We start from the raw sequence: 21,507 nt of genomic DNA on the forward strand, positions 1-21,507 counted from the left end.
GAGGGGCTAATAATCGGCTCAGTCATTTTTAATGATCGTTGAAAGCCCAGATCGTAATCGTGATTAAAATTCGATTAATTGAGCAGCCCTAGTTACAATTAAAATAAGCTAAAAGCTAAGATGTGGTGGGGGGTGAGAGGGGTGACACTACAAAGGCAGTTTAAATGCTGTAAGTTAGCTGAAAATAATTCACTGACAGTCACAAAACTATTGACAGAAATGCCACATGTCATGAGTTCATCCCGATGCGTGCCAAGTGTGACAAACAAGTCAGAGTTCAAACAGGTTAAATCTCCATTACTGCAGCGTCTTGGATATTTGCAAATTACTTCCTCTGGAGTTAATTTGCCTTCAGAGGTCTAAGAGGTACTAGAGAAATAAGCGTGCTTCAGAAACATTAACAGGTTAATTCCTGATCCAAAGCAACAGGGCTCCTGACTGGAGTGCAACCCAGGACCGCCTCCAGCACAGCCCCATTATCATTTCAAACAAGTTCAACAGAACAGTGACAATTTAACTGCCCATGTAATGACATGCTTTAATTACCCCCACAAGGAGCCTCTCGCACCTGCACACCATTCATTTAACAAGAGGCAGGGGATGTGGTGGGCCACAACAACACGCTTCAATGCAGAGTGACCATGGAAATACACACATGTGCAGACACACAACTTACTGTACAACAGGGTTATACAAATAACATGTGCAGCATTCGTTGACAAGCAGCTCACTGTGCCACCTACTTAAGCAATGTTTTTACAATAAGAGACATAATGACTTTTAAAGTATGTAGTGAAAATACTGGAAAAGAAATTGTGATATGATTTAAAAGGTTTCCACCAGAAAATAAAAATACATACAGCAGTGCTTGAGAGTCCTTTCAGGTGTAACTTTGAGCCTACATCTGTAGATCAAGTACAACACCTTAATCAAGGTGTCACCCCCCCCCCCTTTTTACTTCATTTAGACCAATTGCACTTCTTCCTCTGTTAATATGAACACTGACTACCAAATGGACTGATGATATACCAGACAGTGCTTTTGCTGCAGTGTTTTAAATGTGAAACATACCAAATATATCATTGATCTTTAGCAGAAAAAACAAAAAACAAAACAAAAACACCCCACACACACACACACACTAGGGTGGAGCAGGTGCACTGTGCATTTACAGTAAATCTGAAAAGACATCAGTTTCATTTTGAACAGAGACTCTGCAGACAAACAGTGGAGTTTTCTCCATCTGTCCCATGAGCTCAGATCCACAAGAGTACTCAGACCAGCGTCTTAAACGCGTTCATGAATACACCCTCAGTACCTGTGAGATCACAACAAAAGAGCACATGCAGTCCCCTTCTAGACAGGATTTATTTTAAAAACAAAAATCCTTCAGTTACCAACCTTACATACACTGATAAAAACAAAAAATAAAAAACGTTTAGATAGTAAACTTCGATACATTATGGATGTAGTCGAGCTAAGGAAGGCATTAAGTACACAGCGGATGTTATAAAATTACAGTAGGTACACTGTAGAACAGATTCACTGTGCTAAATCTCGCCGTTTTATTCATTTATCATGTTCCCTCTTCTACTTACATCAATGAAATCTGAACTGAAACCTTTACCACTGAAAATGACAAGAGTCTGCATGTTGGACCACGCAGATGCAATTTGAAATTTTGTGCATCAATTTGCCTCTGGTTATGTTTGCATAAGATGTTCTCATGACTCTATAGGAAATGGCTCAATGGCAACTTAAAGCCCATTTGCATTCACAGTGCAGTGGTTTGGTTAAAATATGGTTTACGCCAAAGAAAAATAATGAGCTTATTTTGTTACAGTGTGGAAACAGGATGTGTCACATCTTCTTAAAATACCCATCTGCAACATTTTTACCAGTGTTGATGAAAACAGCTGTGATTCTAGAGATTTTGTTCCTTTTAAAAACAAACTTGGCGTTTACGGTTTATTTTTAGTCGACTTATTTTTAAAGATCAATATCCAGAGCCAATTAATTAGTTAATTGTGATGACCGTTTTTACAATAAAACAGAAGCATTACTTTCAGTCACCAAGACTTAGCGATAATGCTATGTTTATGTTATAAACAAAAGTGGCTGTCTGACATTAATAACTGTCGAGTTCCTCTGAAGTCATAAGAAACTTTATATATACACGAACATGATATTTATGAGCTCATTAGGAGAGGTTTGATTCCCATTTGAGACACACGAGTCAAAGAGCATGAAACTGCAATAAATGTCCAAAGACTGAATCTGTAATCGCACTTAACTGTAAAAGATGAGAACTGTAAAGACTGAAATGATCCAGTTATTAGTGAGGCTTTCATGGTAAGATGATGTCAGTTCATCACAGTTCACTGAAGCCCCCCCTCACTCAGTAGCACAGAGCATTTGGACTGTTATTTACGTCAGTCCGCTAAGTCAGAACCCAAAGTGTGGAGCTACTGCCTGATAAATTTAATCTGTTTACATCTTTGTTTAATAATTTACAGGTTTTTTTTTTTACTTAATAAAATTGGAAGAATATGGACAATCATTTCAGGAACAAAAAAAAAAAAATCTCATTCTGCAGTAAAGCCTAGAGGAACATGCAAAGATAAAAGTAATAAAACTGTAGGCTACCACATCTTAATCACCACTTCTTAAAAAAAAGAAAGGCTCTCTTACGTCCCATTATGTCACTTTGGGAGTTCAGTGCGAGTGGCTAATTGTATAATCGATACAGAACAACGCTGAATCATAGGTGAGACTCGTGTGAGTAGCTTTCCACAGACCAGCCCTGGGACCAGAGGAGGATGGATGGGGGAGGGAGCCACACAGAGGAAAGATAATTGTTTACTAGAGGCCTATGCAGCCGTCTCCTAGCAACAGCTCTGACACGCTCCGTATCAGGTGTGGTTAACCATGGCAGCCTGCATTAGCCTCTCTCTCTCTCTGTGTGTGTGTGTGTGTGTGTGTGTGTGTGTGTGTACGCATCGAAAAAAAAAATATAGCTGCCCCTCAGCCAGAGAGGGGAGGAAGGAGGAAAGACCTACATTACATGAGCCAAAGTGCATCACCAAAGCACTGAAATGCTCTGCTTCATTCTCATATTCAGATGCATCAATAAGAATCCTTGTCTGAGAAATGCGATGATACAGTGATACATTTTCCGCTGCTCAAGCTCAAATTTGCTGACGTTTATAAGACAAAAAAAATAAAAAATAAATAAGAGTTCTGTGTTAGAAGGTTTTGTCTGCTATGGAGTTTTACTCTCATAACGGGTCAGGAGCAAATAGATCACATGTTATAGGTGATATGTGGTGTTGGATATGCATATATATTGCTAGATGCAGTATCCAACCACTTCACTTCCTTTTTCCATTCATCTTGCAAGTACTTCACACCTGTCAAATGTGTGCACAGCATACTTTAACACAATTACTACCTAGTATCCCAGAATGTGCATCTTTATCCTAGGATGTATAATTCATAACTTGATACGAGCACAATGACCGAGTTGGGGACTGTGTCCTTGACCATCTTCTAGGAGTCAGTCGAGGTTTTTGTACTTTTATTCTCAACAGAAGCATGAAACAGGAATTCCAATAATTTATGTTTGCTCCAGAAAAGAGTTATGTAAAATAAAATTTAGCAGGTACGGCTAAGTTGAGATGTCATTTAATTGTGAATCAAATCTGCTCACAGTTGAAATAATCAGCCGCATGAGACCAACTACACATTAAGGGAGTGCGTGAGCGGAAGAACAAATAAACCAACCTGTAGCACACTCACTATCCCTTTACCATAGATGGGTCAGAGTGTTTAAAAACTCTTTATTCTAGGAAACAAACTATTTTAAGAAATATGTAGTTTAAGCATTTTAATGACACTGATGCCTGGTGTAGATCCCAGTAGAGTTTAAACTACCTCCCTACATCCATTAACTAGCAGAGTGAGGATGGAGGCTTGATACATGTCAAAGCCTGGAGCGGATAGAGTTACAGGCAGGATCACATCAAACGGACGTCCGGCTGATGTCACTTGAGGGCAGGGAGGATGAGAGAAAGATAGGAAAAGAAATTCCACCGGCAATTTCATTAGTGTTCAAATGGAAGTAAGACGTGGCTCTCTCTTTCACTTGCTCTCCAGAAGTGCGCACGCAGCATGAGCCAACAAAAAGGAAACTCAATAAGAGTGGCCAAACAAGGCACTAACTTGGTCAGCTCATCTGCGAGCTGGAGCATGTGAATCTACATTGCATAAGGTCCATGGGCTTTATTAAACATGAACGCTGTTTTTATTTTAATGAGCAAATAGGCTTATTTTTAATCTTTCTAAGGCCAAGATTAAGAAAATCAGTGATTAACCTAGTCTGGCCTAAATAATGGAAACGCAGGGAAATGACTAGCCTAACCCTGATTTAACCATCATTGAGTCTGTTCCTTTCCCCCCCCCTTTGGCCCAGTCTGCTCGTAATCAACTGGGACCCAAGTCAAGAACCTCCAATCAGAGCCGCTCCATCACCATAATGTTCAGTAAGTTACAGACAAGATGGGTGATAGTAGCCAAACACAAAGCAATGTCTAACAAAGATTTGGTAGATTTCGTTTCCAGTTTGGACAAATGAAACCAATTCGGTGCATTCTGAATTCTATGTGGAAAACCCTGCATTCTATTTGAAGGCCACCAGATGGCAATGGCTGCGATTATAAAAAATAAAAATAAATAAATAAATAACAAGACTGATATAGATTTCTATGGGAAACAGATTTTTATCCATCAATCCTTTTTCTGAAGCTGGCTTGCAGAGGCAGCAGCCTAAGCAGAGAAGCTCAGACCTCCCCGTTCCTCGTCCTCCAGCCTATTCAAGTGAACATGGAAGTGGTGCTCCCAGGCCAGCCGAAAGATGCAAGCGTGTCCTGGGTCTACCCCGAGGCCTTATTCTGGTAGGACATGCTTAGAACACCTCATGCAGGAGGCGCTCATCCTGGTCAAACGCCTGAACCACCTCAGCTGGGTCATTTTGATGTGGAGTAGCAGCAGCTCTACGCAGAGTCCCTCCGAAGGTTATTATATTTTATTGACAGGACACAGACTGAAATGCTAGGATGGCTCCTGCGTTGCCTACTAACATTACGAGATTGAACGTTAGCATTGGGAACACAGTTGATTTTTCAGCTGCAATGCCAACTATCTCAAACAAAATAGCAATATTTCCTAAGAAAAATAATATTTTAAGAAGATGTTGCATTGAAACTCATTCCCACCTCGAATTCTTTGGACAGATCTCGTCTATGGATAGTTCCTTCACTAAATTTGAAGGATTTCCTCCCTTTGTCTACAAAGCTGGACAGTATCACTTGGATATTGGTTTGACTGCCTTTCCTATCCGCAAGTTAGGGTGGACACATCGCAGAAGTTGTACTAGTCGCAATCTTCCATGTGCTGTTTTTTTGCGTGCTTATGGACATCTTTCTTCTTCAGCATGTAAGGACAGACTGGAACACTTGTAGACATATGCTGCCCCCTTCAGTTCCAGAAGAACTGTAGTGGCAGATACCGTACGCTGCACGCGGTACCCACGGTAATAAAGAAAAACACGAGTACCATCGTGCTGTCAGAATATCTGAATCAAAAGTTCTAAGTATTGGTTCTGGTGACATCCTAATTACAATATGAATGTCGGTCTAACAAAAAGATTTAAAGCCACGAGAGTATAAGCAGTAAATTTAGGACTGAAGAAAGAGAGAGAGAAGAAAAAAGTGGAGGCTGAGCTCAGAGGTGGCATCACTAATCAGTCTTTTTACTGGCATGCTGTCAAGAGAACAACAAGACAGAGAATCACTGGGAGAATTCCAAAGAATGGATAAAAATCAGCCATTAGCAGCTGAATCATACTGGTGTGATGATAGAAGAACAGAAGAAACTATGATGCATAGAGCCACTATTTCTGTGGAGACAATCGTCTCCAGGAATACATGATAACCTTTTTTTGTTACAGCCTGAGTGCTCTACACAAGACTGAGATTAAATGTTCACTTTCAGATTTAGCTTAGGTGAACGGTTTAATTGAAACTTAGTGTCTTTAGCAGCAACATAACCATCGATCTAAATTACGCACAGACTTGCATAGCCAAGATCCTAGGATTCAAATGTCCGCTATCATAAGAAAGTGTGAGACTAATTAAGTGTATGTTTAAGTATGAACAAGAACATTTATTATCATCAAAAAAGGCAACCTAAGCAGAATTTTTTCTGTTGACATCAACATCTGATAAGGATCAAAATTGAGAGCAGGAATAAAATCATTCATTCTGCTCAAGCCTGATTCAAGATGACAGAAGAGTCCAGGCCTCGCTGGTTTTCATGTGGCTCGAAATGGGCAGTTGACCAGATGACACAGCCAATAGTACACTGCATCTTTGTTTCTTCAGTGAGGAAAGAAACAAGGCCACAGCCAGTGACCCCGAAGACTTGTTGTGACATCTGGCACTGGAATACTGCGACGTTATCAGCCGGGCACTTAACAGAAGTACGACACACCAGAACAGCCCTCTTCACCTCTGCCTCAAGTTGTTGAGATCCTCAGTGGATCATATTTTATGAGATATGAACCATGTAGTTAGTCAATATGAAGTTTGAGTTAGACTCGAAGGAATACTCAACTCAGATAAATTATAACTTGATGGGGAATATATATATGGCAAGACATTGACTTTTTTGTCTTTTAGCCTTTTATCAAGTCATTTTGGACACAGCAGACTGCCTCAATTTGAGGAAAGATTTCAGGCATTTTAAGTCGTTAATAAATATGGTGCTCCATCCTTTTCAAAGGATCAAAAGGCAATTAACATAGCCTTTGGGCTATTTGCACAAAAGCTGTTGATTATCCCGGAATCCTTTCCATGGTACAGAAAAATCCCTTTGTCGGATCAATTCATATGAAGAACACCTCCAGGTACCCGAGTGGGCAATTAAGGTTCCCAAGGGGCCACATGAGAAAACGGGCCCTTATTGTTAAGCTCACAGTGAGCAGAGACTTCAACAATAAGCTGAACTCACTGCTCACTGTTAATTTTATCTCGTCAGAAGCTTATTGGTGCAGTCCTCCACAACAGGCCCATTTTCTCAGGTTAACATGGGAAAATTAATTGCCCACTCCTGCTCCAGGTGGTAGATGCATTATCATTCAGTTCCACTAGCATGAGGTGCAGACCAGTAATTGGCGCCAGGAACAGAATAAAATGTCTACAAGACACGCCGAGAATGGACTAAAACATATACAACATCACCTCTACAACACTGGGCAGGGAGTCTAACATATGGCCATTCGTAGCTTCCAACCAGCTGTCACTGGCTTGCTGATGTATAAGCAATGTGACAGAAGACAGGTAAAGACAGATGAATTCAAGTGTAGAGCACAACGTTTTGCTCAGATTCAGTGAAAAGTTAAAAAAAAAAAAAAAAAAAAATTGAAAATTTTAATTTATGATTATGTTAATTTGCCCGATCACATTACAGCTCCTAATGGCTTTAATTCCTTAACAGTTAATAGGATTTCTCCCAGCCTCTTGAATTAAAGCTAAACATCTCCACTTAAACTGAATATTTATTGCACAAATAATCACTGTGGTGGCATACACTCAAAATTATGCCTTTGTATCCAAATGCTTCTAGACATCATTTCCTCTGAACCTAAAAAGTAAGTAAATGCAGCTGTTATTTCACTATTGGTCAACCACTTGTACTTAAGTTCACTTCGTTTATCATAATAAAACCTGAAGCACTCAATTAGTTAGGAAACTGCTGCTGATTTTGTCATCCATCCTCAGCTGCAGTTCAAAAGACAGCACACACATCCTGGTCTAAACAGCAGCCAATAATGTGCAGTACAGTTCCTTTGACACAAAACATCCCCCTAAAGACGCTTTAACGTCTACTCCAACTGTGTCAGACGTCTGCGTTCGCATATTGAGTTTCACTGGCTACTTTATAGTAAAGAACACCTTTAGGTGTTCGAGGCTGTGTGAAAACAGTGCTTGACATTAAAGTGTCCAAAGGAAAGCACTCATTATCATAAAAACCTCAAACAATAAAATTGCTCCTTTATCAGCTATCAGTTATCTGGAGGGAAATTAGGTTAACTGGCCTGGAAGGACCACAAGCAGCCACCTGGCAAGCACAGCATGAGAGGAGGCTCCTGGGTGCTGAAGAGGGGCGGAGAGTTGTCAAAACCAGCCAGAAGTGCACATCGAGCTACTACCCAAAGGCATCATTCACTCCAACTTGACGCATATTTCAAACTTTGAGCATAATGTAACACATTCATTATTGTATTACAGAATTCATCCAACCAGCACCTACAACCAGGCTGCATCCCCTCAATCTCCTACACCTGTAAAACTTGGCTGTTGAATGTTGCTATGTGTGAAAGTAGGAGTTTTCACTCCCACACACCAACAATCACCCCACAAAACTGCGAGTAGCAAACAATAAGGTTCAACCTTTAAGTTAACGAGCTAAGGCTCAATAAATTGATTTGACTTTAAAATCAGCAATTTGCTGATGTAAAAAGCATTGCCGTAACCATTTCTCCATAAAAGCAGAAGCACTCCCCATCCGCCACCATCTACATATCAAAGCATTTCAGAGTAATCACCCCATCACGGCCTTGACAGGTGCAAGCTGGTGGCCTGGAACAAAGCCAATCCTCATATATCAGGGCAACTTTAAAAGATGACCCAGTTGACACTGCGAAACACTGTAACTGCAATCGGATCCTTGTGAAGCATGCAATCATTTAGCCCCGATGTGTGTCAGTTCTCATAAGGACAGGATGCTGCTAAGCACCCCCTTTAATGAGGTCTAGCTTCTCTGTAATAAGACAGAGGAGGTGGGAGATGCTACAAAATCATTTTGGATCACTGCTTTAAATCTATTCCAACTGCGACTCCTTTACAGGTTCTTGTCTCCAGTCTTAACAGCATAAAGGAGAATCGCTTTAATTTGAGCCGCAACAAGCAATTGTTGATATAGCTGCTCAAAAGTTAAAGGTAATCTGCAATCGTTTTCATAATGGGTCAGAAATTTTACTCACTTTCAAATAGAAATAAAACAAAGAAAGCAAAACCAACTTGGGGGGTTTCAGCTTCTGATGTGTTGCTCAGACCTTTGAGAAATAAGCTCCAGATGAAATAATCAACAAAATAACTGACTGTCAACTAAATTTGGAAGCAACTGTCAGCTGTAGTTTTTTTATTTTATTTATTTTTTTAATTTGGTGGATCTTATTTTGAAAATATGAACTTTTCTCCAGGTAGGTGCTGCTGGGGAAAACCTCATTATGCAGAATACCAGAGCGTTTTCTACCCACGAGTTTCTGCAGGTGTGTGCTTGCGCGCACGTGTGTGCCCGCGGGTACATGTAACAAGGAGGGGGAAAAAACCCAAACCCGCCCTACATTTTAAACCGGGTTCAAAATGATGCACTGTCTGAAGAAAGGGTAAAGAAAGGCTTAACTGGAGCAAGAGAAATCACTCACCGGCCAAGCAAACTGGAAGGGGATCACAATCCTGCCAGCATCGTCGACTTTATTCGGGTTATTGTTGGCGCCCTTAAGAGAAAACGTATTTCCACCGACAACTTGCGTAGATTCAGCTCCGAAGGTGCAGGAGCCAGTGGTGGCCACCTCCATCTGATATTCCTTCAGGCACACTTTGAAGTAAGTGTCGCACTCGTCTTGAGTGCAGCTCAGGTCCTGGGAGCTCCGGGGACCGTCGCAGCACTCCCCGTCCGCCAACTCGCCGTTTACATTCTCCACGGAGATCAGCTGCAGCTCGAAATAGCCGGTTGACTGGGACACCTACAACCAACGTATATACATTTTTTTAATAGAGAGAACTACATATAGGCTCTTGTGGAGAAATTACAGCATAATTTATACATCTTAATCTGGTGCGTAAAAAATAGTATGGAAGTGGCCAAATCTGAGTCTTACTCTCCATTTAAAACGGTATAGAGGTTTTGGAGATTGGGTGGATGTGCCACAATATTTTTCTGCATCATGAATGGAGCACGTGAACAGCGTACAGTTTGCACGCTGGGATTTTAGACAATCAGGTTACTCTCAGACGGGAGCGAATTAACCGCTGCAGCAGCCAATTGATGCAATCCAACTTACAACTTGTTTGGTTCAGGCCTAATTCTCTCCCCTCAAGAAGATGAAGAAATTCAAATAAAGGAGTCAGCATTAAACCAAAATGGAGAGTAGCCTGTATCAATTCCTTACACTTGTCATGGTAACACGATCACATGCTCCACAACTGACGGCTACGTAATTCAATTATCGATTAATGTGACGCGAATATGCGTCGCCGGAGAGCCAACGCATCGCTCCACGCCCACCAACTTTTTAATTTGAATTTTAAACATTTTTTTTTTAAATTAGCAGAATTAAATACGAGTAATAAATAATTATTTTTAAAAACACCCTCTTACCTCCGTCCATAACGTCAACAGCAGGCACACTATTGGGAAGCAATTTCTAATCCTGGTGAGATTCCACATGCCTCCGACTAATTAGAGTGATATGTGGGGAGGGGGGGACGATCTAAAAAAAAAAAAAAAAAAAAAAAAAAAAACAGCCGCGGACCCGGCGACTAGTTCCTCCTCCCCATACATGCAAAGATGGAATATTGACACGCGTGTCGTCTCCAACGTGTACGTCCCGATTTCAGCGAGGCATTACATGCGTGTGTGTGAACAGGCGGCGGATTGCAGGCGCAGTGATGGTCCATGTACAGCAGCGTCCCTCCGTCAAATCTCTCCACACAGCAACTGAGATGTTTCGTTGCCACAGCCTGAGGAGAGGATGTCTGCTGTGATTGGCAGCTCCGCAAACCACTTACAAATTGGCCTGCGGGCAGTCTCTGAGCCAACCGGATTAAGGGGCGGACAATAGTATAATAACCCCCGCTTCAATCCTCCTCCACCTCCGCCTCCTCCCAAAACTTGAATTGTACTGCCTTTCTATTGAGCTTCATTTAGACAAACCGCATTACAGCGTGCAAACAAAGCAGGGGTCGACTTTAATTAAACGCGGCCGCAAAGATATTATAATGAGCATGGCCATTAGCCTATGTCAAATTAGGAACTTATCGGCGCTGCTGTGCTTTTAATTACAGTCTTAATTAGGCCCAGAGACAAATTTGGATGGGTGTTTAAATGAAGTGACGCCCGATGGCAGAAGGCACATTAAAAAAAATGATTTGCTCCTAAAGTTAAAAATAAAAAATAAAGCCCTACAAGTGTGCTAAATGTTTGGCGTTAATCTGCGGGGATTACTTGATTCGTTTACAGTACAGTTTCATTTTCTTTTCAAGTGGTTGCTTTTGATTTGATCTAATAATGCTTAAAATTGTTGCCACTAACACCGTTTTTGGAGTGATATGGAGAAATAAAGAGGTGCTAAAGTATTTAATCTAATCATCCACATTTCTGGATTATTAACTGCGATTAAAGGTTAAAAAAAAGAGGAAGGAAAAAAAATACTCCATACAACGCAACACTTTTCAGTCCACGAATTGCAGTTTAGAGCGCCCTCTACTGTCTATGCAATACTCGTCAACTTTAAAAATATGAAATCATGTTCGAATTTTTCCAGTATTTTTTAGGTGTTGCGCGGATCTTAAGTTAAAAACACAAACCTACTGTTGGTGCAGCATTTCCCATCATACATTTTCTCTTGTTTCCTTTGCTTCTCTGTTCTCTGCTGCATCTCATTGCTATTTGATTTGACCACACAAATCCACAATAAAACCTCTCCCTTATTGACTTAATGAGCTTCCTTGTCCTCAGCTCATTCCGCTGCCTTTATACTCCACGAGGAGTGGAGGTGACCCCCTCTCGAAGAACGCAACGACAGCAGCAAGCGCGTTTGGTCATATAAAATGACTCCTCTTCTCTCAGATTGTACACAGAGACATACATGCTCACAGAAACAGATGTTTGGGATACCTGCATCACCTGACAGCGCACTCAGGTGATCTGGTCCTCCCTGACAGATGGTCAGTCCTTACCAGTGTTTTTCCATGCTTTTTAAGCCCATTATAAGCACAGCAATACTCATTTCTCAAAGCATGTTCAAGCTCTTTTGATATTTCTTTCTTCCTGCATTGAAGAAGTGAATTAAGGTCACTTCTAATAGGCAAGCTGCAACTAGCGGCTGCTCACTCCGAAACCTAAAGCACCTGCTGTGAAAAAGGCTGCTGTGAAAAGGCTCCCACTTTAACCATTCCAGTTATTCACCCACAACTAAGAATGAATTCTCCTTTAATCTAATGCTAATTTACACTTTTACAACTTCCTCATCTTCGACCCGATTGAGCCAGACTGTCCACAAATTGTATTTCTTCAGTACTATGAGCCACACCTTAGCATGAGCGTGATTTGTAGGTTAAAGCTCCCGATATCCAGTAGTTTAGCAGCCCCTTTATTTGGTATTTTGCTAAATACTATAATCATGTAAGGTTTTAAGTAAGATGTGCACTTATATTAACAGGACTGGATGTTTTTGACTGCAACATTAACTGCATGGGTCATAGATGGGAGGTATTTAAAGAAAACTAACACTCTGTTTCAAGCCTAACATTGCTCCGTTAAACAAGTACCCAGATAAACTGGCCAAAAACTATGACAACAATTCTACAGGCTCAGGTAGACATTTACCACGCTACCAGGATAAACTGCCACTCAAAATGTACGTGACAGCAGCCTTCAGCCTCCTTTCATGTCACTGTCTCCTCCTCATCAGGCGCCTGCCAACCTGTCAGATAGGCCTTGAAGGAGGCTGCCGATATCCTAAGCCACCGCAGTCGCTTTGACTGGAACATTTCACACGCTGTCACAAGTACATGTTAGTGCCTTAAGTTGGATAAGTAAATAGTCTTGGGTGGCAAAGGAACAATGTGTAAGAGTGTGCATGTTCCATGCTGGGAGATAATGGTTCAGCTTGTGGTCAGCCCAAAAAAATGTGATGCAGGCTCAAAATACAGTATTTAAAGTTTTGGTTGCTTAAAAATTCTTGTGCGCTACCCTAAACCTACTGACCCAATGTCTGCACTGTTTAAAAGGAATCATGAGAGTGGTATTTGTGGCTTTGGGATATTTTGCCAATGTTGCAAACACAAATGTTCCCCTCTGGCATCCATAAATTTTCAAACTACAGCCAATAATTTTCTTTTTTACTGAATACTGGAGCTAACGACCTGCCCGGGATGCACCGTGCTCTCATTGTCTGACAGCTGGCATAGGTTCAAGTCAGCCCCATGACCCTAGGTAAGCAGAGGAAGATGGATGGATGAAAGGACTGTTGCTACTGGTCTTATTGGTTTTTGGTGTTGCTAAACTAAGGCAGTGACCAGCATGTTTGCATTGCTATTAGGATGCTGGTGTTAATGTTTAGCAGAGAGCCCTAGAGTAAAGCCTAAGAGATAGATGTGGCTTTAGATTTACCTGTTAAAGTCCTCTATATATGAAGGTTATTCATAACCAATCTCTTGCATTAAAAGCATATATTAAAAATGCTTTTATTCCCATATTCAGCACTTCAATAGCCAGACCTGTTTTCATGTCACAGTAGAAACGCATCTGTGAAAGCATTTAGACGTTTATGATTCACTAATATGAGTCTCTCCTTTAAATGTGTGACTAATGCAATTTGTTCAGCATATCTTTAAGCTCAAGGATTCTTAATACATTCGTTTTTTTTAATAAAATTGATCAAAGGGGGGGAAAAAACCCGCATTCTGAATTGAATCCCAACAAGAGAAAATCAATCAATAGATTTAAGATTCATGGAGCCTCGCTTTATCACATCAGTCACGGATAATATCTATAATGTTATAAAAGACTAATATTAGCACCAAACTGATGAATTCTAACACCTACCGAGGACCTGAGGCGGTGTGTGTGCCTACCGTGTCTTCCTGTTTGCATACACCACATGCATGTGTTTGAGGCGCAGGGAGAGGAGTGTGTGTGCAGGAGGAGAAAGGATTATGAGTGGGAGCGCTGTGGGGGGTTTGCCAGCCTCCAGGGGGGAGGTGAAGTGGATTTCTTCTCTCATCCATTTTTCATGGCTTTTCTCCTTTCAGATCTCCAGTCTCTGTACATACGGCTGATGGGTCGATTCTCTTTTATCTTTAAGCATCTTTCGGGGACTCTGTGTGTGTGTGTGTGTGTGTGCGGTGGTGGTGTTTGGCGGGGGTGGTGGAGGTGGCTTGGGTCAAGGTTGAGGCGTGCTGTTTTTCATCAAGCTCTAATGGCTACGAAGATGATGATCATTTGCTGATGTCTTTGGATTTTTAATAGAGGTGGGTAGCTTCATTACCTTGGTCGGAGGAGAGTGAATTCCAAATACTTAGTGAGGTCTGTGATTTCTACAGTGCAGATGGCTGCATCTCAGAGGAATATTACAGAGGCCGGTCCACATGGACCATAAACACTACTATTTAATAGCAGTTTATTTCTCTTGTGGATTTATTCAAACTCATGTCTTTAAAAGGGACTTTGAATGATTAAAGACCTCCGTTTGTGACCTCTAGAGTTCAGCCTTCACTGACCAAACTTGTTTCGTGGCCACAACCTTTCCCCCTTGACCTACTTAACTGGCATCAATAACTGCAATATTCCTATTTAGAGAGGCAGAACGTAACGATCACCTTGATGGCTTTGTCCTTTCTGGTTTTCAAGGTCTTTTGTTTTTTTATTTTTGCTTTATCTACTGTAGTTTTGATAGTTTCATTATTATCTGTGAAATAATTACTTCTTTTTGATCGAATCTATGCTTTATACCACTACATGCATGTCAGAAAAGGCTGAAGAATTGTAGCTGCTCCAAAGCAAACTAACCTGACCTGGTAAAAGACATTTCGCCAGCCATATGGTGTATATTTTTGTAGTCAGCATAAGTCAGGTTTCTCGATTTCAGTATCTCTGAAGTGACCTTTAATGTGGCCACCTTCAGTTGCTGCTTGGCTATGAGTCATTCTGCCTTCAGTTTCATCTGCACTCATGACTGATTTCTCTTCCTATCGCTGTGGTACTACATAATCTTGTTTTCATCAGCCCAAAGACTTTTTTCCAGAACTGTGCTGGCTCTTCTGTCAAAATCTACTCTGGTCTTTTTGTTCTTCAGCGGAAACAGCGGTTTACACCTTGTAGTCAAAGCCTCTGCATTTCCATTCATGAAGGCGTCTCTTTAGACTACCTCCTCGAAGGTGTACTTCATTTAATTAGATGTTGTGAGACTGTTTTTCCTTAACCATGGATTCACTGCCATTCACTTTCAGGTCTAAGTGTTATAATCAGGGTACTAAAAGGTCTTTTAGGCCTTCTAGTGTTGCAGAGTTGGTCAGTGCATTTAGTCTTTTAAAGAAAGTACCAGGTTGTTGATTTTGCCACTCCAAAGGTTTTTGATGGCTACTTTATTTAGCTTTTCATCTTAATGATAACCTTCTTGGATTGCACTGACATCTCAGTGAAATTCAACACCTTGGATTAACTTTAGATATTAAGTCTGCTTCATTTGTCATGAAATAAGAGGAACAAGCCTCACCTGGCCGTGAATGTACTTGTCAGCCAAATGTCCAATATGAGTCTGAGCATCTGAAAATGGAAGATTGTGTGTAAAAATGGCTGTAAGTTGATGTAAAAGCCCTTGAATTAACAATAACATATCGATTGCTTGTTTTAAAACCGATGGTTGTGCTCCAAGAACCACATGCTCCTTTCTTTCTTTCTTCATATGCATAGTGCTTTGAACCAAATAGGCTTATTACGTGTCATATGAATGCAGGGGAAGTTTATCATACAGACCATACTGTATCAGTAAGATCAGTGTTATTCATTTTGCCCATCACTGGTTATAGTGTTGTAGCTGATCGGTGTGTGCAGTAGCACAAGCATAATTAATGGTTGAATTCAAGTGAGGGCATTATCTGAATTATCTGCACTTGTAAGAGGTCATTTTAAGAAGGTAGCATTTGTCAGTGGAGATAAAAGAACTCATTCGCTTACAGAAGTAATGTTATCATACCTTCCCACAGCACCTAAATGAAAATAAAGTGTTTTAGGTACAGTTTATCTGCTTATATCAGCTGAAAGAACATCTCACCCGTAGTTTAAACTTTCATGATAGGAACGGGGAAACTACCGTATCCGCTGTGCCAAAGCTAGCTGAGAAATCCAGCTTGTCCAGCACACTTGTGTTCAAAGAACATATTGCCAAATGCTTGTGAGTTCAGCCTTGAAAATAAACTATCTTGACATGTACAACGTTATCAGCACTCAGACTTACATAGTACCAGTATAAGTGATCACGTATAGTATGAGCTGTGTCACGACAACATAAAACTCAATAATGTTCTAAGAATACAAATAAATACGACCATCCTAGTTTGTGACCTAGATTTTCATTATCTATAAGAAAATCAACAAATTGTAATTAAAAACTAAGCACACAGGTCTGATCAAGTTTAAACTGTACACTGGAATGAGCAAGAATGGTGATTGAAGTGACTCTGAAGGTGCCGTGGTTGATGGTGATCGACTGGGATTCCCCCCGCACATCCATCTCTAGGGTTTACAGAGAATACGTAACTTTCAGCTGCTCTCAAGGGGTTGTCACAGGGTAGCGTATTTCATTTTGCAGATTTTTGTAGTTAATGATCCTCCTGACGTAATCTCTGAGGGAACTGTCTATCTTCTCAGCCTCTAAGTGGAGTCCTTTTACTTCTCAGACAAATATATAAACCACTACGCTATGGAGTTGTCTAAAAAAGCAAAAATAATCAATGAGTGGCAGTTCAACAGGTGATGTTAGAGGAGACTGACCAGGCTACTTTCAGCTGATAGGAAACTCAAATAACTACTCTTTTCATTCAGAGTATGCAGAAGAGCATCTCTGAACACACAACATGTTAAGCCTTGAAGCAGCTCTACTACAGCAGCAAAAGACTAGACTGGATGCCAGCTACAAACAGGAAACTAAAGCTACAGTTCAAATGGGCTCTCTAAACTTGCATAATGAGAGGGTGGAAAGACATTGCCTGGTCTGATGAGTCTCAGTTTCTGCTGCAACATTTGAATGGTAGGGTCTGAATTTGGCATGAACAGCATGAAAGGATGGATCCATCCCGTCTTATATCAATGGTACACGCTGGTGCTGGTGGTGAAATGGTGTGGGAGATAGTACAGCGTACCCATCCTCTCTTATCTGCTTCCAGCAGCATAACACATCTTTTCACAAAGCTCAGATCATCTCGAATTGGTGTCTTGAACATGACGATGAGTGCGCTGTACTCAAACGGCCTCTGCAGTTACCTAACCCAGTAGAGCCCCTTTGGGATGTGGTGGAACAGGAGATTTACATCGTGGATGTGCAGCTGACAAATAGAAACTGAAGAAACTGTGTGATGCTCACATGTCAGTGCAGACCTAAATCCCTGAGGATGTTTCCTTCTCAAGGAGAGGTTCAAGTAAGGTAGGTCGAAAGGAAAAAGTGGGCTGAACCTGGCATTAGCAAGGATGAGCTATTCATTTTAAAAAGGCTAGTAAATCTTTAATGAGTTGGGATTTATATGTCTACTTGAATGATATTTAATATCCCAAAAAGTCTGCCACCCTATCCTGAGGCTAACTTTAAACTATCCACCTTTACATGTTAACAATGTGTAACACCTACTGACCAAAGATATCGTATGGCAAATGGAGGAAATTATGGCTCTTGACGGTTGTTGCTTTTTTTTTTTGATGTTGCAGAGCTGAGATAAGCATTGCCAGGAGAAAGCGTCTGAAGACACTGCAGTAACCTTTCCTAAACAAGCAGAAGTGAGGACAATGCCAAGCATGTTTGCCAAAGGGAACTCTCCAGAGCTTGACTGACAAGTTAGCAGACAAAATAAGCTCTGCAACCTTGAGGCAGTTTTTTATAGTACACTTAAACCAACCGATATATTAATTTTAGCTCACTTCAACTTCACTTCAGTGAAAATAATTTCTTAATTTGCAACAGACAGTCCGGGACTAGAAAGCTTTGTGCAGCTATTTGAAATATGACATTTTCCATATCATGACTTAAGAAATCCAAACTTAGTATACATTTTTCATACATGGCTACCAGATTAAATCTTTGTGTAATTTCTGAAGCGTGAATCAGTAAGAGGTCAAAGAAGCTTTGTGCCTCAGTGACCTTAAGTTCCCAGTTTTTGTCCCGTAATTCCCCATGGCTGAGTAAGCCAGCAAGTGTGTGGAAAGGGTGCATTTCCGCTGCGATAAAGGCGCATTTTTAGCCACCGCTGAAACCCAGGCGTACCTCTACCTCTTTCACACCCTTATGTTCTGCTCCAGCGACAGTACCGCATGCATTTCTGTGCTCTCTTACAGAGAGCTCACATTTCCAAGCCCATGCTGGCTTGTTTGACATATTTACTGTTTAAAGAATTGGAAAAGTGACAGACATTTCCAAACTAACTGGAAAAGCATAGTTGGACTACAGTAACACCGGACGAACAGGGAAACGGTCCACACCAGCTAAGATATGAGCACGCACACACTTTTGTGAATGGTTTACAAAGGAAACGCCTGTGTTCATGATGTTAACCAGTTGGTCAAGTTAATCTCATTGCATAATGTATGCCTCGATTTGCTTGGTCATGTTTGGCAACATGAACAAGCAACTTAACCTTGACACACCTCTTAGCTGCTTCCAAGAAACTTAATTTAATCTTTTAGTTATTAAAACATTTGGCAAGTCTAAAACAGATCGAAGATCCTTTTTATTTAGTGTTTTTTCAGCAAGGTAACCACCGTCAACAATGAGTGAGATTTTGAAAAGAAAAAGCTGCAGGAGTTTAGTCCTTAATCCCTCTGAACCTAAATTATTGTCTCTTTTACTTCCCCTGTACTGTGAAATAAGATATGATGCTCAGATTATCTAAATACTGCTGGTTAAAAGGCTAAAGTGAAATATGGTATGTTGTTCAGATTCCTTATTGTCAGTGTTAACATAGCAGATAACATTTTCCTATTTGTCTCCTTCCAGGTATGGAGGTACTAGAAGCAGAGGCTCGCTTTAACCCATCCTAGCTGGGAAATCCCAGAGCCTTGTAAATTTACCTCACTGATAAGTACACGTGCACAAGAACTCAACAGACGGCAAAAAAGAGCAGTTAATCATTTATGGCCTGCTTGATATTATCTCTCTAAAGTTGAAACAGGTTATGGGTATTCACCTGGTCCCTATGGAAGTCTGTTTATCACTTTGGACCATGCAGTTTCTCTTCTGCTGTTCCTCAAAGCACAATGGCATGTTAATCCAGGGTTATGACCTAACTGTTTAGGAGCTAAGGGCAGAAGGGCAGAACATCTTGAAGTGATTTCATTTGTACCCGATATATCATAGACCCCTTGATCCAATCAGAAAATTCACTGATGTTTTCAGGGTAAATATAAAGAGCTTTCAGAATTTTAATAGGATGACAATGAGAACAGAAACAAACTCTTTTACATTTTTTAAAATTATTTAACAGGAGCAATATGAAACCTCCAGAAAATGTAGAGTACACATAATTCCAAAAAGTTGATTCTGTTCATCTGGATGTAGCGTTTTCAGTGGGGCAAACATTTCGTCGCTCGTCAAAGTGACTTCTCCAGCCAAGACTGTCCTCAGCTGAAGAAGTCTGAACATGTGTACTTATGACAGTCCAAATTTTCCCACTAGGCTCTTAGAAAATGTCGCAGATGAGGCAGTTTAACCAGTGTATCTTATCAGCTGGGAATATGATTGTAATTCTACCCTTTAAGTACAGAATTTAGCCCTTCAGTTTAAAAAAACAACAACACAGAATACAAAATCTACAGGTTAGTTTGCTGTGCACAAAGGCATACTGAAGATTTGTGTTGATTGATATAAGGTTGAAGATCTTATCAGCATACAGATGGAGAGTGTGTCAGAATTCTGGCTTGGTGCATCTCAGTGTATCCTCTACCTGCAGTGGTAGTTATTGGATCTGGACTTTCTTTCAAAGGGCTTGTTTTAGATCCCACCTGTGAATGGACTGTATTCAGAAAAAGAGGAGTGGTAATCCATCTGCTGTGGAAACACACACACACACACACACACACACACACACACACACACACACACATCCAGATGGTCTCTGGAGAACAGAGACATCCCATGCATCCAGTTACAACATGAAAGCAGCAGGGACACAACATAAGGACTGATGCATCCACCCATCCTCTCCACCCTCACCTAAGATGGTGTTGAGGATACTATTGCTGATCATGTGCGCAGTGTCTGTAAGAATAGAGGCTTCATTGGGGAGCCACTCAGCTGACTCAAATATTCAGCTTCTCTAGTGATCTAAGGATGGTGAACACAACTTAACTTAACACAACATAGATAACAGTATCTTAAGGTATATTTTAGTGTCTTTGATTTAACCGTCTTTCAACTCACTCATCAACCGTATGTCCAAAACCAAACAGCATGACAAACAGAGTGTTTTTGCACATTGGGGTTACATTTGTCTGCTGGACTCTAAATGAATGCAAACTCTGTCAAATAGACTGTCACATGCTCCCCGTGTCATCCAAATATACAAACCTATCACCCTATGAAAGCTGGCATAGGCTGGCCCACCCAATTCCTTGGATACAGTAGGTGAAAGAAAATAATAAAAAATAATAAAAACAACCTACTTTCCCTGCCAAGAAGTGAAACATCTATGTCCCTCTACTCGAAGTAGTTTTTAATATATTTTAATACATTACTGAAGGATATGTAAACCACTCTTTTGTAATCTGTAGAAAACTGCCTACCAATCCTGCAAACAGATGAAACAGCTCATTTTGTATGTGTTTAAAAGGTCAAAGAAATTCTTGCCACTAACTCTGTTGTGTGTCTGTGCGTGCTTTCTGCAGGAGTTGCATTACCAGAGAAGCAAGTTTTGATGCTAAAATGGGAGGGAGTGTGACTTGTTGCGATTTTGTCTCCAGGCAACATGCATTGAAGAAAGCCAGAGAAAAGAAAATAATACTCCAAATGAAAGTGATAGAGAGTTGTGATTGGATAACACCTTTGACTGATGAACTTTTGACTGTGATGGAAAGTCATTTTTGTCTTTGTAACAATGCTTCCATAAGAAAGACAATGTTCTTCCTGTTTCCTTACACACCTCTGCTGAGCCACCTCAGATAAAATCACCACGGGTAAAATGAGAAAAAAAAGAGCCCGTTTTCATTTCTGGGAGAAAAAAAAAGAAATCATGATGAATTTACACTTGCTCAGGCTTATCTTTACAGGAGGATTCTTTGCATAAATGTGTTGTCTCATTTCCTGATTCACATCTAGTTGTGTCTTATCGGGATGCCTTTTTTTTTTTTTTCAAGAGGGATGATTCATATCACAGGGCCCCATAAAGGCCACTGACAGGT

At 40.7% G+C, this 21,507-nt stretch overlaps 1 protein-coding gene across 2 annotated transcripts in view; it reads right to left on the reverse strand.

Annotated features, from left to right (window-relative positions):
- The window catches only part of LOC102193571 (protein jagged-2-like), a 43,427-nt gene extending 32,494 nt beyond the window's left edge, over positions 1 to 10,933 (reverse strand). For both annotated transcript variants that reach the window (XM_005737273.1, XM_005737272.1), the window contains exons 1-2: positions 10,504 to 10,933; positions 9,548 to 9,868 (exon numbers count right to left, since the gene is read on the reverse strand). In XM_005737273.1, the coding sequence (XP_005737330.1) occupies positions 9,548 to 9,868; positions 10,504 to 10,572 (390 nt within the window). In that variant the 5' untranslated portion in view covers positions 10,573 to 10,933. The remainder of the gene's footprint in view (positions 1 to 9,547; positions 9,869 to 10,503) is intronic.
- Positions 10,934 to 21,507: the final 10,574 nt, after the last annotated feature.

This window comes from Pundamilia nyererei, unplaced genomic scaffold, assembly GCF_000239375.1.
Source record: "Pundamilia nyererei isolate P.nyererei 1_Seehausen unplaced genomic scaffold, PunNye1.0 scaffold00074, whole genome shotgun sequence".
In the NCBI taxonomy this organism is placed as follows: domain Eukaryota; kingdom Metazoa; phylum Chordata; class Actinopteri; order Cichliformes; family Cichlidae; genus Pundamilia; species Pundamilia nyererei.